Source organism: Meles meles, chromosome 12 (assembly GCF_922984935.1).
Source record: "Meles meles chromosome 12, mMelMel3.1 paternal haplotype, whole genome shotgun sequence".
In the NCBI taxonomy this organism is placed as follows: Eukaryota; Metazoa; Chordata; class Mammalia; order Carnivora; family Mustelidae; genus Meles; species Meles meles.
Genome location: NC_060077.1, coordinates 56890553 through 56908563, shown reverse-complemented (window position 1 = coordinate 56908563; position 18011 = coordinate 56890553). Strand labels below are relative to the sequence as shown.

The following is an 18011-nucleotide window of genomic DNA, read 5'->3' as shown; positions in this document are numbered from 1 at the left end:
CTTTTCCTTTTCAAGATTGCTTTAACTTTCTGGAGTCTTTTTTGTTCCCTATAAATTTTAGAATTGCTTGTTCTAGTTCTGTGAAAAATGCTGTTGGTATTTTAATAGGGATTTCATTTAATGTGTAGATTGCTTTGGGTAGTATAGACATTTTAACAATATTTGGTTTTCCTATCCATGATCATGGAATGTCTGTCCATTTCTTTGTGTCATTTTCCGTTTCATCAGTGTCTTATAATTTTCAGAGTATAGATCTTTCACTTCGTTGGTTAAGTTTATTCTTAGTTATCTTATTATTTTTGGTACAGTTATAAATGGGATAATTTTCTAAATTTCTCCTTTTTCTGCTTCATTATTAGTGTATAGAAATGTATGTTAACTAACTAGAGTTTAAATAAAACCTTGAAACAAGAAAAAAAAGAAATGCAACAGATTTCTCCACATTGATTTTATATACTGTGACTTTACTGAATTCATTTATCAGAACTAGTAAGTGTTTTGGTGGAGTCTTCAGGCTTTTCTATATATTGTATCATGTTATCTGCAAATAGTGAAAGTTTTACTTCTTCCTTAAAAATCTGAATGCCTTTTATTTCTTTTTGTTGTCTGATTGTTATGGCTTGGACTTCCAGTACTATTTTGAGTGAAAGTGGTGAGAGTGGACATCCTTGTCTTGTTCCGGACCATATGTGAAAAGTTGTTTTTCCCTAATGAGTATGATGGTTGCTGTGGGTTTTTCTTATAAAACCTTTATTGTATTAAGGTATGTTCCCTTTAAACCTCCTTTGTTGAGGGTTTTTATCATGCAAGATGTACTTTGTCAAATGCTTTTTCTGCTTCTATTGAAAAGGTTTTTGTACGTTCTCTTCTTATACCCTTATACTTTTTATACATTTTTATACATAATATGAAGCATCATGTTGATTGATTTTTTTTTTCCATTTTATTTATTTTTTCAGCGTAACAGTATTCATTGTTTTTGCACAACACCCAGTGCTCCATGCAAAACGTGCCCTCCCTATTACCCACCACCTGTTCCCCCAACCTCCCACCCCTGACCCTTCAAAACCCTCAGGTTGTTTTTCAGAGTCCATAGTCTCTTATGGTTTGCCTCCCCTTCCAATTTTTTTCTTTTAATAAACATATAATGTATTTTTATCCCCAGGGGTACAGGTCTGTGAATCGCCAGGTTTACACACTTCACAGCACTCACGATAGCACATACCCTCCCCAATGTCCATAGCCCCCTCCCCCTCTCCCAATCCCACCTCCCCCCAGCAACCCCCAGTTTGTTTTGTGAGATTAAGAGTCATTTATGGTTGTCACCCTTCCAATCCCATCTTGTTTCATTTATTCTTTTCCTATCCCCCTAACCCGCCATGTTGCTTCTCCATGTCCTCATATCAGGGAGATCATATGATAGTTGTCTTTCTCCGATTGACTTATTTCACTAAGCATGATACGCTCTAGTTCCATCCACGTCGTCGCAAATGGCAAGATTTCATTTCTTTTGATGGCTGCATAGTATTCCATTGTGTATATATACCACATCTTCTTGATCCATTCATCTGATGATGGACATCTAGGTTCTTTCCATAGTTTGGCTATTGTAGACATTGCTGCTATAAACATTTGGGTACACGTGCCCCTTCAGATCACTATGTTTGTATCTTTAGGGTAAATACCCAGTAGTGCAATTGCTGGGTCATAGGGTATTTCTATTTTCAACATTTTGAGGAACCTCCATGCTGTTTTCCAGAGTGGTTGCACCAGCTTGCATTCCCACCGACAGTGGAGGAGGGTTCCCCTTTCTCCACATCCTCGCCATCATCTGTCATTTCCTGACTTGTTAATTTTAGCCATTCTGACTGGTGTGAGGTGATATCTATGATCTATGTGTCTGTTTTTGTGCCAGTACCATGCTGTCTTGATGATGATGGCTTTGTAATAGAGCTTGAAGTCCGGAATTGTGATGCCACCAACTTTGGCTTTCTTTTTCAATATTCCTTTGGCTATTCGAGGTCTTTTCTGGTTCCATATAAATTTTAGGATTATTTGTTCCATTTCTTTGAAAAAAATGGATGGTATTTTGATAGGGATTGCATTAAATATGTAGATTGCTTTAGGTAGCATGGACATTTTCACAATATTTATTCTTCCAATCCAGGAGCATGGAACATTTTTCCATTTCTTTGTGTCTTCCTCAATTTCTTTCATGAGTACTTTATAATTTTCTGTGTATAGATTCTTAGCCTCTTTGGTTAGGTTTATTCCTAGGTATCTTATAGTTTTGGGTACAATTGTAAATGGGATTGACTCCTTAATTTCTCTTTCTTCTGTCTGTTGTTGGTGTACAGAAATGCAACTGATTTCTGTGCATTGATTTTATATCCTGACACTTTACTGAATTCCTGTACAAGTTCTAGCAGTTTTGGAGTGGAGTCTTTTGGGTTTTCCACATATAGTATCATATCATCTGCGAAGAGTGATAGTTTGACTTCTTCTTTACCAATTTGGATGCCTTTAATTTCTTTTTGTTGTCTGATTGCTGAGGCTAGGACTTCTAGTACTATGTTGAATAGCAGTGGTGATAATGGACATCCCTGCCATGTTCCTGACCTTAGCGGAAAAGCTTTCAGTTTTTCTCCATTGAGAATGATATTTGCGGTGGGTTTTTCATAGATGGCTTTGATAATATTGAGGTATGTGCCCTCTATCCCTACACTTTGAAGAGTTTTGATCAGGAAGGGATGCTGTACTTTGTCAAATGCTTTCTCAGCATCTATTGAGAGTATCATATGGTTCTTGTTCTTTCTTTTATTAATGTGTTGTATCACATTGATTGATTTGCGGATGTTGAACCAACCCTGCAGCCCTGGAATAAATCCCACTTGATTGTGGTGAATAATCCTTTTAATGTACTGTTGAATCCTATTGGCTAGTATTTTGGCGAGAATTTTTGCGTCTGTGTTCATCAAGGATATTGGTCTGTAGTTCTCTTTTTTGGTGGGATCCTTGTCTGGTTTTGGGATCAAGGTGATGCTGGCCTCATAAAATGAGTTTGGAAGTTTTCCTTCCATTTATAATTTTTGGAACAGTTTCAGGAGAATAGGAATTAGTTCTTCTTTAAATGTTTGGTAGAATTCCCCTGGGAAGCCGTCTGGCCCTGGGCTTTTGTTTGTTTGGAGATGACTGTTTCAATCTCCTTACTGGTTATGGGCCTGTTCAGGTTTTCTATTTCTTCCTGGTTCAGTTGTGGTAGTTTATATGTCTCTAGGAATGCATCCATTTCTTCCAGATTGTCAAATTTGTTGGCGTAGAGTTGCTCATAGTATGTTCTTATAATTGTCTTATAAATTTCGGTGTTAGTTGTGATCTCTCCTCTTTCATTCATGATTTTATTGATTTGGGTCCTTTCTCTTTTCTTTTTGATGAGTCTGGCCAGGGGTTTATCAATCTTATTGATTCTTTCAAAGAACCAGCTCCTAGTTTCATTGATTTTTTCTATTGTTTTTTTGGTTTCTATTTCATTGATTTCTGCTCTGATCTTTATGATTTCTCTTCTCCTGCTGGGTTTAGGGTTTCTTTCTTGTTCTTTCTCCAGCTCCTTTACGTGTAGTGTTAGGTTGTGTACTTGAGACCTTTCTTGTTTCTTGAGAAAGGCTTGTACCACTATATATTTTCCTCTCAGGACTGCCTTTGCTGTGTCCCACAGATTCTGAACTGTTGTGTTTTCATTATCATTTGTTTCCATGAATTTTTTCAATGCTTCTTTAATTTCCTGGTTGACCCTTTCATTCTTTAGAAGGATGCTGTTTAGTCTCCATGTATTTGGGTTCTTTCCAGCTTTCCTCTTGTGATTGAGTTCTAGCTTCAGAGCATTGTGGTCTGAAAATATGCAGGGAATGATCCTAATCTTTTGATACCGGTTGAGACCTGATTTGTGACCCAGGATGTGATCTATTCTGGAGAAGGTTCCATGTGCACTAGAGAAGAATGTGTATTCTGTTGCTTTGGGATGAAATGTTCTGAATATATCTGTGATGTCCGTCTGGTCCAGTGTGTCATTTAAGGCCTTTATTTCCTTGTTGATCTTTTGCTTGGATGATCTGTCCATTTCAGTGAGGGGAGTGTTCAAGTCCCCTACTATTATTGTATTATTATTGATGTGTTTCTTTGATTTTGTTATTAATTGGTTGATATAGTTGGCTGCTCCCACGTTAGGGGCATAGATATTTAAAATGGTTAGATCTTCTTGTTGGACAGACCCTTTGAGTAGGATATAGTGTCCTTCCTCATCTCTTATTATAGTCTTTGGCTTAAAATCTAATTGATCTGATATAAGGATTGCCACCCCAGCTTTCTTCTGATGCCCATTAGCATGGTAAATTGTTTTCCACCCCCTCACTTTAAATCTGGAGGTGTCTTCGCGTCTAAAATGAGTTTCTTGTAGGCAACATACTGATGGGTTTTGTTTTTTTATCCATTCTGATACCCTGTGTCTTTTGATTGGGGCATTTAGCCCATTAACATTCAGGGTAACTATTGAGAGATATGAATTTAGTGCCATTATATTGCCTGTAAGGTGACTGTTACTGTATATTGTCTCTGTACCTTTCTGATCTACTACTTTTAGGCTCTCTCTTTGCTTAGAGGACCCCTTTCAATATTTCCTGTAGAGCTGGTTTGGTGTTTGCAAATTCTTTCAGTTTTTGTTTGTCCTCGAAGCTTTTTATCTCCTTCTATTTTCAATGATAGCCTAGCTGGATAGAGTATTCTTGGCTGCATGTTTTTCTCGTTGAGTGCTCTGAATATATCATGCCAGCTCTTTCTGGCCTGCCAGGTCTCTGTGGATAAGTCTGCCGCCAATCTAATATTTTTACCATTGTATGTTACAGACTTCTTTTCTCGGGCTGCTTTCAGGATTTTCTCTTTGTCACTAAGACTTGTAAATTTTAGTATTAAGTGACGGGGTGTGGACCTATTCTTGTTGACTTTGAGGGGGGTTCTCTGCATCTCCTGGATTTTGATGCTTGTTCCCTTTGCCATATTAGGGAAATTCTCTCTAATGATTCTCTCCAATAGACCTTCTGCTCCCCTCTCTGTTTCTTCTTCTTCTGGAATCCCAATTATTCTAATGTCGTTTCGTCTTATGGTGTCACTTATCTCTCGAATTCTCCCCTCATGGTCCAGTAGCTGTTTGTCCCTCTTTTGTTTGGCTTCTTTATTCTCTGTCATTTGGTCTTCTGTATCACTAATTCTTTCTTCTGCCTCATTGATCCTAGCAGTGAGAGCCTCCATTTTTGATGGCACCTCATTAATAGCTTTTTTGATTTCAACTTGGTTAGATTTTAGTTCTTTAATTTCTCCAGAAAGGGCTTTAATATCTCCAGAGAGGGTTTCTCTAATATCTTCCATGCCTTTTTGAGCCCGGCTAGAATGTTCAGAATCGTCATTCTGAACTCTTGATCTGACATATTACCAATGTCTGTGTTGATTAGGTCCCTAGCCTTCGGTACTGTCTCTTGTTCTTTTGTCTGTGGTGATTTTTTCCGCCTTGTCATTTTGTCCAGATAAGAGGATATGAAGGAGCAAATAAAATACTAAAAGGGTGGCAAAGACCCCGGAAAAATGCGCTGTAACCAAATGAGAAGAGACCCCAAATTGTGGCGGGGGAGAAAAGGGATAAAAAGAGGTTCAGAAAAAGAAGAAAAAAATTTAAAAAATAAAACAAAGAAAAAATATAAAAAAGAAAGAAAAAAAATATATATATTTAGATAAACTAGTCAAAAAACGCTAAAAAAGAAAAGGGTAAAAGTTTTTAAAAATTTAGCAGAAGAAGAAAAAAGAAAAAAGAAAAAAAATTGAAAAAAGAAAAAAAAATTGAAGTAGCCTCAAGACTAAAGAATCATGGGGAGAAAGCCATGAGTTCCGTGCTTTGCTTTCTCCTCCTCTGGAATTGCGCTGCTGTCTTAGGAATTGAACCTACTTTCCTTGATAGATGAACTTCATCCTGGCTGGATATTTTGTTGATCTTCTGGGGGAGGGGCCTGTTGTAGTGACTCTCAAGTGTCTTTGCCCGAGGCGGGATTGCACCGCCCTTACCGGCGGCCGGACTAACTAATCGGCTCGGGTTCACTTTTGGGAGCTTCTGTTCCCTGAACGCTTTCCGTAGAGTTCCGGAGGACGGGAATGAAAATGGCGGCCTCCTAGTCTCCGGCCCGGAGGAGCCGAGAGCCTGGGGCCCCACTCCTCAGTGCGCCCCCAGAGGACAGCATGCAATCACTCCCGTATCCCCAGCCTCTAGCCACGCTCCGAGCTCACCCAGCCCGCGATCAGTTCAAGGTAACCCCGAGCTGAGAGTTCAGTCCTCGGCTCTGTCTCTGCAGCCGGCTTCTCCGTTCTAATACCTGCGAGCTCTCCGACACTCCGACACCCCCGATCCTTCTGTGACCCTGCGGGACCTGGGGCCACGCTGATCCTGCGTGGGCTTCACCCTGGTTTAGCCTCTGGAGCAATGTCCCTCAGTGGAACAGACTTTTAAAAGTCCTGATTTTGTGCTCCATTCCTCCGCCGCTTGCCGGGAGCCGGCCCCTCCCCCCACGGTCTATCTTCCCGTCGTTTTAGATTCACTTCTCCGCCAGTCCTACCTTTCAGAAAGTGGTTGATTTTCTGTTTCTAGAGTTGCTGTTCTTCTTCTCTTCGATCTCCCGTTGGATTTGTAGGTGTTTGCAATGTTTAGATAAGCTATCGAGCTGATCTCCTGCTACCTGATGTAGTCTCAGGCTGCTACTTCTCCGCCATCTTGACCTGTTGATTGATTTTTTAATATTGGACCACCCTTGCATCATGAGAATAAATTCCACTTGATCATGGTAAATGGCTTTTTTTTTTTTTTTTACTGTATTGTTGTATTTGGTTTGCTAGTATTTTATTGAGAACTTTTGCATGTACGTTTATCAATGATATTGGCCTGTAATTCTGTTTTTTGTTTTTTTGAAGGGGGGTGGGTTTTACTGATTTTATGGATACACTTTTTGGATTTATTTATTTATTTATTGTGCCTTTATTTGTCATTGGTATTAGGGTAATGCTGGCACCTCACAGGATGTATTTGGAAGTTTTTCTTCCTCTTCTATTATTCTTTTTAATAGTTTGAGAAGATTAGATATTAACTGTTCTTTAAATGTTTGGGAGAATTCACCTCTGAAACTGCCTGACCCTGGATTTTTGTTTGTTGGGAGTTTTTTAATTACTGATCTAATTTCATTTCTGTTAATTGGTCTGTTCAAATTTTTTATTTCTTCCTGATTCAGTTATGGTAGGTTATATATTTCTAGGAATTTATCCTTTTCTTCTAGGTTGTCCAGTTTGTTGGCATACAATTTTTCATAATATTCTCATTCAGTTGTTTGTATTCCTGTGGTGTTTGTTGTTATTTCACCTCTTTAACTTGTAATTTTGTTAGAGTCCCCTCTCTTTTTTCTGCCTTTTGTTTATTTGTTTTTGTTTTTGTTTTTTTTGATGAGTCTGCCTGTATGTTTATCAGTTTTATTGATCTTTTAAAAAAAAAACAGCTTCTGGTTTTGTTGATCTCTTCTACTGTTTTATTTGTTTCTCTGTCATTTATTTCTGCCTTAGTCTTTCTTCTTTCCTCCTTTCTCCTGGTTTAAGTTTTGTTTGATATTCTTTTTCAAGCTCGTTTAAGTGGTTGGTTTGTTTGTTTCTAGCTTCTTGAGATAGGCCTGTAATGCTATAAACTTCCATCTTCAAACCATTTTTGCTGCATCCCAAAGTTTTGGATCCTTTCATTTTTATTTTTGTTTGTTTCCATGTAATTATTCATTTCTTTTTTGATTTCTTGGTTGACCCATTCATTGTTTAGTAGTATGTTATTCAACTTCCATATATTTGTTGTCTTTCCAGATTTTTTCTTGTGGTTGACTTCTAGTTTCATAGCATTGTGGTCAGAAAAGATATATAGTATCACTTAAATGTTTTTTTAATTTGTTGAGACTTGTTTTATAGCCTAATATGTCATCTATTTTGGAAAATATTTGTGTGCACTTGACTTGAAAAGAATGTGTAATTTGCTATTTTAGGATAGAATCTTAAGTCCATCTAATCCAGTATGTCATTCAAAGCCACTGTTTCTTTGTTGATTTTCTGTTTAGATGATCTGTCCACAGATGTAAGTGGAGTATTGAAGTCCCCTACTATTATTGTATTACTATGGATTAATTCCTTTAAGTTTTTTATTAACTTCTTTATGTATTTGTGCACTCCCATGTTGAGTATATAAACATTTACAATTGTTATATCTTCTTGGATTGTCCCCTTTATTATTTTATAGTGCATTTCTTTGTCTCTTATTACAGTCTTTGTTTAAAAGTCTATTTTGTCTGTTATAAATATTTCTACCCCAGCTTACTTTTGACATCCATTTGCATGATAAATGATTCTCTGTCCCCTCATTTCTAATCTGCATGTGACTTTAGCTCCAAAATGAGTCTCTGGTAGACAGCATATAGATGGATCTTATTTTTTATCTCTCTGTCACTGTGTCATTTTTTCTTGAGTGTTTAGTCCATTTATATTCAAAGTAATTATTGACAGATATGGATATATTGCCATTTTGTTACTTATTTTGTGGTTATTTTTGTAGTTTTTCTCTGATCTTTTCTTCTCTTGATCTCTTTCATAGTTTATACTGTGTTTGGGGTGGGGGGGTTCCATTAGGTTTTTATATAACATTTTCTCCACATAGCAATGTAGATTAAGTTGATGGTTGCTTAAGTTGGAACCCATTCTTTACTCCTCTCTCCCCCAAGTTTTAGGTATATGGTGTCATATTTTATGTCTTTTTATTTTGTAAATCCCTTGATTTATTTTTATGGATACACTTATTTTTACTGCTTTTGTATTTTCTATTTTTCATACTTCCACTACGGTTGTTCCTTTCCACTCAGAAAGTCCTCCTTAATATTTCTTGTAGGGCTGGTTTCAGTGGTCATGACTCCTTTAGTTTTCTTTGGTCTGAGAAACTCTTTGTCTCTCCCACTATTTTGAATTATAGACTCTCTGGATAGAGTATTCTTGGCTGCAGATATTTCCCTCTCACCACTTTGAATATATCATTTTACTCCTTCTGGCCTGCAAAGTTTGTTGCTGAAACATTTGTTGATAGCCTCACAGGATTCCTCTTGTATATAACTCTCTTCTTTTCTCTTCCTACTTTTAAAATTCTTTTTTTATCACTACTTTTTGCCTTTTTAATTACTATGTGTCTTGGTGTGAACCTCCTTGGGTTGATTTTGTTGGGGTGATCTCTGTGCCTTCTGGATCTGGATATCTGTTTCCTTCCGCAGAATAGGAAAGTTTTCAGGTATTTTTTTTTTAATAAATTTTTGCCCCTTTTATCTCTCTCCTTCTTCTAGGATCTCTATAATGCAAGTGTTAGTATGTTTAATGGAGTTTCTGAGTTCCCTTAAGTCTATTCTTAATTTGTATAATTCTTTTTTCTCACAATTTCTGAGCTTGATTGTTTTCCATGACTCTTCCAAATCATTAATTTGTTCCTCTCCTTCCTCTGCCTACTATTTATTCTTTTAAATGTATTTTTAATTTCAGTTATTGTAGTCTTCATCTCTGATTGATTCTATTTAACTGATGTTCTCCACTCTTTTCTCAAGCCCAGTGGTATCTTTATAATCATTACCTTAAATTTCTACTAGCCATATTACTTACATGGTTTCACTTAGGTCTCTTGCTGTGGTTTTGTCCTATTTTTTCATTTCGGACATATTCCTCTGTCTTCTCATTTTGTCTAATTCTCCATATCTATTTCTGTATTAGGAAAGTAAGCTATGTTTCCTGCTCTTACAGGTAATGGCCCTATGGGGACGAGGTCCTGCAGTGTTCCCCAGGACCTAGCACTTCAGGAGTGTCTCTTATGTGTGTTGACTATGCCCTGCTGTTGTGTTCTGGCCACTCTTTCCTTCAGTCCAGTCATTTGCAGAAGCTCTCTTTGCTTTTTGTGGGCAATATTTGGTCTCAGCTAGATGAGGTGCATTTTAACAAGGTGCACACTGGTCTGCTTGCAAAATGAGACCTTCCAACCTTGCTGTTAAAATTCAGGCACCACAAAATTCATGGGTAGATGACGTGGTTTGGGCAGGGTTTGCACAGGTATTCTAGGGGAGGGACGCCACAGTGCAGCGACATGGCAAGCATGACTAGAAAGGATGGATCTGCTGTAGTTAGAGGGGTTAGGGCTTGGTACAGGTAAGTGGGGAGCATTGTTGCTGTACTGATTCCTGTAGGTAGCCATGTGTTTATGCTGGGGGCAAGGGAGAGAAATGACACCTGCCAGCTCTTTTATTTCTGGAAAGGTTTCCATGCTATCCCTGCTTCTATGATACATGCTGTGAGATGACTAAATAACTCTCCTTCCTGTATGCCCCAGACATTTTTCAAACTGCTGCTTCTATGCTGTATCCTTGGTGGCTGTTTTTCCTGCTGTCTATTTAAGGGCAGGGACTGGACTTCCTATTGCCCTCTAGGCTCTCCCATAGCAGAGGCTGCTGAGTTTTAAAATTCCAAGCTTAGGGGCGCCTGAGTGGTTCAGTAGGTTAACCATCTGCCTTGGGCTCAGGTCATGATCCCAGGGTTCTGGGATGGAACCCTATATCAGGCTTTCTGCTTGCAGTTAGTCTGCTCAGTAGTTAGTCTGCTCAGCAGTGAGTTCACTTCTCCCTTTGCCTTTGCACTCCTTCTTGCGCTCGCTCTCTTGCTCTTTCAAGTAAATAATAAATAAAAATCTTTAAAAGGTAATACATGTGTATATATATGTATATATATATGTATATGAAAATCTACTATTAGGATAGAAAGACTATAAAATCATAGGCACTTAATATAACCTAGAAATATGTAAAGAAACTGCTGAGAGCATTATAAGAGTAAATTGACTAGCATCAGGTTTTTAAATATTTCTGTCAGAAAACGATAGATCAAGCAGACCAAATTAAGTAAAACACTCCTTGTTATCACACTCCTGGTTGTTAGCAGGTTGATTTTCAAGGGTCCTTGGCCTAGACTGTGTCCTTGTCATGTGGGCTTCTCTGTAGAGCACCTCAAAACATGGCAGCTAAATTTGTCAGAGCAAATAAGCAATAGAGCAAGAAAGTGCCAGCAAAAAAAAAGTCGTAGCTCTTACAACCTAAGCATAAAGATGATATTCCATCACTTTTACTTTACTCTATTTATTGGAAGAAACTCTCTGGGTCTGGCCCACATGCAAGGGGAAGTGATTTTAGCAGAGAATATCAAAAGGCAGTTATCACTGAAAGTCTTGTCGGAAGCTGCTTACCAACCAAAAAGCTCATTGGTAATTTGCACTTTTCATAGTTGGAGGTTTGTGGGGTAATACCTATGGCTTTCACAGTAGACCCAGAATACAACAGAATTATATGGATAATATGCCAGAAGAAAGTCTTCAGAAGGTTTGAAAATGTAGAAAATAGGAGAAGATGATCAAGAGGCATGGAAGATAAAATAAGAAAAACTAATATGTATTTGAATCCTAGAAGTAATAGAAAATGGTACCAAGGTATTGTTTGAAAAGTTTATATATTAATCTTTTATATATATTTTTATTTATTATTTATATAAATTTTAGATTTATATTATTTATATATTTACTTTATATTAAATTTATATAAATATTCATATATTATTTATATAGTAATCTTTTATATTAATTTATAAAAGATTATATATATATTATATAAAAGAAAATGCCCAGGGATAATGATAATTATAATGCATAGATCAATAACACTGAAAGACTAACAAATCCCAATGGAATAAATAAAAATTTATCCACATTCAAAATATCTTAATAAAATAAAATTAACAGACTTTCAAAATCAAGAGATGATCTTAAAAGGAAAGCATAGAATAGTTTCATAGCAATCAGTCAAAAGGTCAGCATATTTCTTAACAACAAAAATGAAAATTAGATTATAGATATATTTAACATATTAAAAATCAATTAAAAATCAAGAAATCTATGAAAATAGAAAATATCCTTCAGGGGAGGCCTGGGTGGCTCAGTTGGTTAAGCTTCTGCCTTCAGCTCAGGTCATGATCCCAGTGCCCTGGATCAAGTCCCATTGGGCTCCCAGCTCCATGGGGAGTCTGCTTCTCCCTCCCCCTCTGCTCCTCCCTGCCCTGCTCGTACTCTCTCAAATAAATAAAATCTTTAAAAATAAGTAAATAAAACAATAACAACAATATTCTCATGGGTTATAAAAATGAAATAGTTTACAACAACAATAAATATTTAATTCAGTGGCAATGTGATAACTACAGTAAAAATTTTCTTAAGTCCTTTTCTTTTCTAGCATGTTAATAGTGTCGTTGGAGCCAGATCATCTAAGTTTGTATGTGGCAGTTAATAGAATTTCCTACAAAAGGAATAGGAACAAAATTATAACCGCCAAACTAGAAAAGGAAAAAATAAACTAATGTGAAAGAAGACAAAAATAGAATAAGAAAATCAAACATGTGGGGGCAAATACATGATGGTTTAAATCCCAATGTTTTGGTGATTTGTAAACACATTTAATGGTCCACCTTTAAAAATGTTTTCAACTGATAAAACTCCATCTACATGATGTATACAACAGATGTGTATAAAAATAAGGACTCAAAAATATTGAAATTTCAAAACTGAAAATATCTCCCAGATAGATATCAAAAAACAAACTAATGAAGCTGTATTACTATCTTAATTGAGTTTAAGGCAAAAAGTATTCCAATAATCAATTTACAATGATGAATAAGTTTAATCAACTCCCAGAAAGGTATAACAACTTAAAACATAAGAAGCTGAGAGAACTTCAAAACATAAAGCAAAACCCAAAGGCATTAAAAAAAAAAAAAAAAAAAGATGTAGGGAGACACATTGTTATAGCAGGTGATTTTACCACACTTTTCTCAATAATAAAAAATGTAGTAAAAATCAGTATTGATAAGGAACAAGGTTTCTCAAACATCACCTTGGAAACTTTTAAAAATGCAGACTCTCATTAGTAGGACTGAATTGTGCCTGAGATTCTGCATTTTGTAGGAGCCCCTAGGTAAAGCTGATGGTCCATAGACTGCACTTGAAATAGCAAGGAAATACAAAGATTGACCTTTATGATTAGTAAATTGACCTAATGAAAACAGTAACCAACAGTACATTCAATAAGTAGACTGCAGTTGAAATAGCAAGGAAATATAAAGATTAAGTTTTATGATTAGTAAACTTGACCTATTGAAACAGTAATCAGCAGTACATTCAGTAAAGTACATAAGGAATATTTACAAAAAAAATATAAAAAACACCACAAGTCACTGAGCCAAAAGTGAAGACTCAATAATTTTCAGTGGGTTGAAACTGTATGTTCCCTGACTAAACCACAAATTCAGCCAGAAAGTAGTAATAAAAAGACAAGTATAAAATAATAAATTCAGGTTGCCCCAACCTGAGGGTTTTGAAGGGTCAGGGTTGGGAGGTTGGGGGAACAGGTGGTGGGTAATGGAGAGGGCACGTTTTGCATGGAGCACTGGGTGTTGTGCAAAAAGAATGAATACTGTTACGCTGAAAAAATAAATAAAATGAGGAAAAAAAAAAAAAATAAATTCATCATGAAAAATTTTAAATGTATTTTTAATAACCCATGGATCAAAGAAGAAACCAAAATGCAAATCAGAAAATACATGTAACTGAGTGACATATAACAAATCCCGTGAGCTACAAGAGTGACTGACTTATTAAATAATAGACAGTATTTAAAATATGCATTGTATGTGAGGACATAAAAACATTAATGGGGGGGCACCTGGGTGGCTCAGTGGGTTAAGCCTCTGCCTTCAGCTCAGGTCATGATCTCAGGGTCCTGGATCGAGTCCCACATCGGGCTCTCTGCTCAGCGGAGAGCCTGCTTCCCTTCCTCTCTCTGCCTGCCTCTCTTGTGATTTCTCTCTGTCAAATAAATAAATAAAATCTTAAAAAAAAAAAACATTAATGGGTATTACCTAGATAATAGAACTATGTATAAATTTTGTGTTCTTCATTTTGCTTATATTTACTTGATTCCAGCTCCGCAATGAATATGATCATTAATCAATTTGAATGAATAAAATTTTTATTTTGATATACTAGACCATAAAGAATTTACAGTGAACAAGAGGAATTAGAAGAATATCATAAAACACAAATACATCAAGAATGTGATAAAAAGTACTCCAATTACTAAAATGCAAAATGAAGTCTATATATATTTTTAAATACTCCCAATTTTATTGGAAATCAAGCAAATGCAAGTTGAAATACTTGGATGCTATTTATAATAATACATGGCTACGTAATTTGTTTTTCATAATACCCCATGCTGGAGATTTTTTTTTAATAGTCACTTTTGCACATACATAGATAGCAGTTATATATACTTGTTATATACATCTGTAGGCAATTTGACAATTATATATGAAGAACTTTAAAATGACACAAAGAGGCTGGGAAGATGGCAGGGTAGAGGCTAAGCTCCCATGGGTACAACTAGATAACATTCACAATAGTATAAATAACCCAGAAAATGACTTGAAGACTGGCAGAAAAAACTCACAACTAAAGGGAGAGAAAAAAACACATCATGGAAGGTAGGAAGGGCAGAGACAGGAATTTGGAACCAAACAGACCATGGCCATCCAAGGCAGGGAGGGAGCCAGTTGTGTGGAGAAGGACAAGAAACAAACTATCATATGGGGAGCTGGAAAGGTGTAGGTGGATCCCCATAACATTTGGCTTTGAAACCAACAGGGGCTGAATCTTGCGAGTTCTTAAAACCAGTGGGATTTAAGCCTGGAATTTTATTTTAATTTATTTTTTTTTAACTTTAAAAGATTTTATTTATTTATTTGAGAGAGCCAGAGCCAGACAGCAGGAGTAGGGTGAGAAGGCAAGAACAGGAAGAAGAGCAGAGGGAGAAGCAGACTTCCTGCTGAGCAGGGAGTCGGATGTGGGGATCTGTCCCCGGACTCCAGGATCAAGTATATTTTCTAAAATTCTACTATAAGCATTTAGAGGAGTTGTAAATGATTTGTTATATAAAATTTTAGAGCTATGTTTATTGTTCTTCATGATTTTGTAATTTGTTGAGAATTAATACACATACAGAAACTTGATTATGTATGCTATCACATGTATACATTGATGATTTTTAAAATATGTATTCATTCATGTAACCATCCCCCTGATTAAGGTATAGAAGCTTTTCAGCATACTGGAGATTTCTCTTGTTCTCTTTCCCAGTCTGTACCACTGTCCCCTTCTACCCGAAAGAGGTCATCTTATCTTCATTCTGACTTCTATCACCAGACTTAGTTTTTTGCCTGTTCTTGAAATCCATATGAATGGAAACATGCATATAGCATATGCTCTTTAGTATCTTGATTGCTTTACTTTGTAACTCTTAACAGGTAGAATAATTCTCCCCATTTTAATCTTCTAAATTTATTCTGATTTAGCAGATATGAGATTGATAAAATCTGAACAGTTGGTGTCTAGGGGCACTAGTAACAAAATCTACCCTGAAAAATCCTTAAAAAGCTGAGGAATTGGTGGCAGCAAGTTTAGGAAATAACTAAAATAATACTTACTTCCTAAATTCGAAGACATTGGGCATTTGCCCACTTCTTACTCAGTCAAAGTCTGTAGTTCCTTATCTGGACTGGGGGAAATAGATACTATTGAGAAAAGTGCTATGGTGAGGCGCTGTGAATTGTGTAAGACTGATGATTCACAGATCTGTACCCCTGAAGCAAATAATACATTATATGTTAAAAAAAATTTTTAAAGGAAAAAAAAATATAATCAAACATATATTTTGAATGCTGAGGTTCCCCACCTCTCGTTATCTACTTGGCTTCTAGAATTCTGATAGGGAGACCTATACTCTCCAGACGTGGAAGGGTAAAGAAGAATCTTTTGCTTATTTCTTATTGTTTTAATTTTCATTTCCTTAATGAGGTTGTGTCTTTCAGTTTCGTTTGACTCTACTCCTAAAATCAGGGTTAGTGCATGAGAACCTGGGCTACTTCCAGGTGGAGTTATCTGTATTTCTTACTGATATTTTATGGAAATGATCTTTGTCATTTTCTCTCCATACTTTTTGTGTATATAAACTGTAACACTGGTATCAAAAGGGACTTCTATCTTTGGAATGTGTTTTCTACCTACCGGGTAGGATATAGGATTATGTGGGTCACAGTGTAGCTCTGGCTTTCTTTGTGGAAGATCACATAAGATCAAAATACTTGGCAATTTATTTTTTAGTAAACCTATTGTTTTCCTAAGCTGCAGTTCCCTCCATTTTACCTCTAAGACTGAGATAGATAAAACAGTAAACTAGGGCTTTAATAATATGCAGTCTTTTCACTTCTACAACCTTTCTTTTTTTTTTCTCTTCCTTTTGTTTTGCCTTCCCATCCCTGTACTGCCCACCTTCTGAATCAAAGGTGCTTAGCTCTATCACCTGAAATTAAATCAAAAGGCGATTTATTTTAAATAATTTGGGAATCACTTTTGCCTCATTTTTTTCTCATTGAAAACATAAATACATCTGGTGAATTTTTTCTCACCATTTACTTCTTGATCCTAAATAGTACTTTTATTTTATTTTTTTTTAAAGATTTTATTTATTTATTTGACAGACAGAGATCACAAGTAGGCAGAGAGGCAGGCAGAGAGAGAAGAGGAAGCAGGCTCCCCACTGAGCAGAAAACCCAATGCGGGGCTTGAGCAGAAAGCCCAATGTGGGGCTTGATCCCAGGACCCTGGGATCATGACCTGAGCCAAAGGCAGAGGCTTTAACCCACTGAGCCACCCAGGCGCCCCCTAAATAGTACTTTTAAAAAGTTACTTTGGGATAGGACAAATTTTAGGAAAAGGTAAATTCCATTGATTTGCATTGTTATGTCAGAAACTAATTTACATAAATTTTTAAACATGATTTTCCTTTCATTGTGGATAAAGCCAACCATGTTTTTCCTCTTAGGAGAGAGATAGAGAAACTTGATAATCTATATCATCACTACTCTACAGCGGTACAAAATGTCAATGTTAGTATTGAGGAGAACAAAGAAGCAGTGACTGAAGCACTGAAGGAAACAAAGTCATCAACAAAGGAACTATCTGATTTATCGAAAATGGTAGGTTTTCCAATTTAAAAATAAAAAAAATACTGATTTTAGTTTTAAGTCATAGTTGTTAAAACTTACTGTCAGTAATGAAATAGCATTTAGACAATTATCTGTCTACATTGGTTTTCTCTTACTACGTAAAAAATTACCAGAATTTTAGCAGCTTGAAACAACACCCATTTATTATCTCAAGGTTTCTCTGGGTTATGTCTTAGCTGGTTCCTGTTCTCTGGGTCTTCTAAAACTGGAATCAGACTATTAGCAACCCTACCTTTCTTTCTGGAGACTCTAGGATTAATCTGTTGTCAAGCTCATTTCAGTTTTGACAGGACTCCGTTTCTGTGCTTTTAGAACTGAAGTCATTGTTTCACTTGTGGCTGTCAGCCTGGGATCATTCTTTTTTTTTTTTTTTTTTTTTAAGATTGTCAATGGAGAGTATTTTATTTAACTGTATAGACCAAAAAATTGTTTGAATTTTGTAACAATATGACAGGTGTTTCTTTTCTTTTTTTTATACTTTCAAAAATGTTTTTTTTTTATGTTATATTAATCATCATTAGTTTTTGATGTAGTGTTCCATGATTCATTATTTGCATGTAACACCCAGTGCTCATTACAACATGTGCCCTCCTTAATATCTATCACCAGGCTATCCATCCCCCCACCCCCCAAAACCCTCAGATTATTGGCGCCTGGGTGGCTCAGTGGGTTAAAGCCTGGGATCATTCTTAGCTTTCAGAGGCTGCTTGCATCCCAGG

General features: G+C 36.4%; 1 protein-coding gene across 1 annotated transcript in view; it reads left to right on the top strand.

Moving 5' to 3' along the window:
• Positions 1–18011, top strand: part of CCDC178 (coiled-coil domain containing 178) — a 406426-nt gene that overhangs the window by 44192 nt on the left and 344223 nt on the right. Inside the window, exon 9 of the mRNA XM_046024357.1 lies at positions 17109–17262. Coding sequence (XP_045880313.1) covers positions 17109–17262 — 154 coding nt within the window. The remainder of the gene's footprint in view (positions 1–17108; positions 17263–18011) is intronic.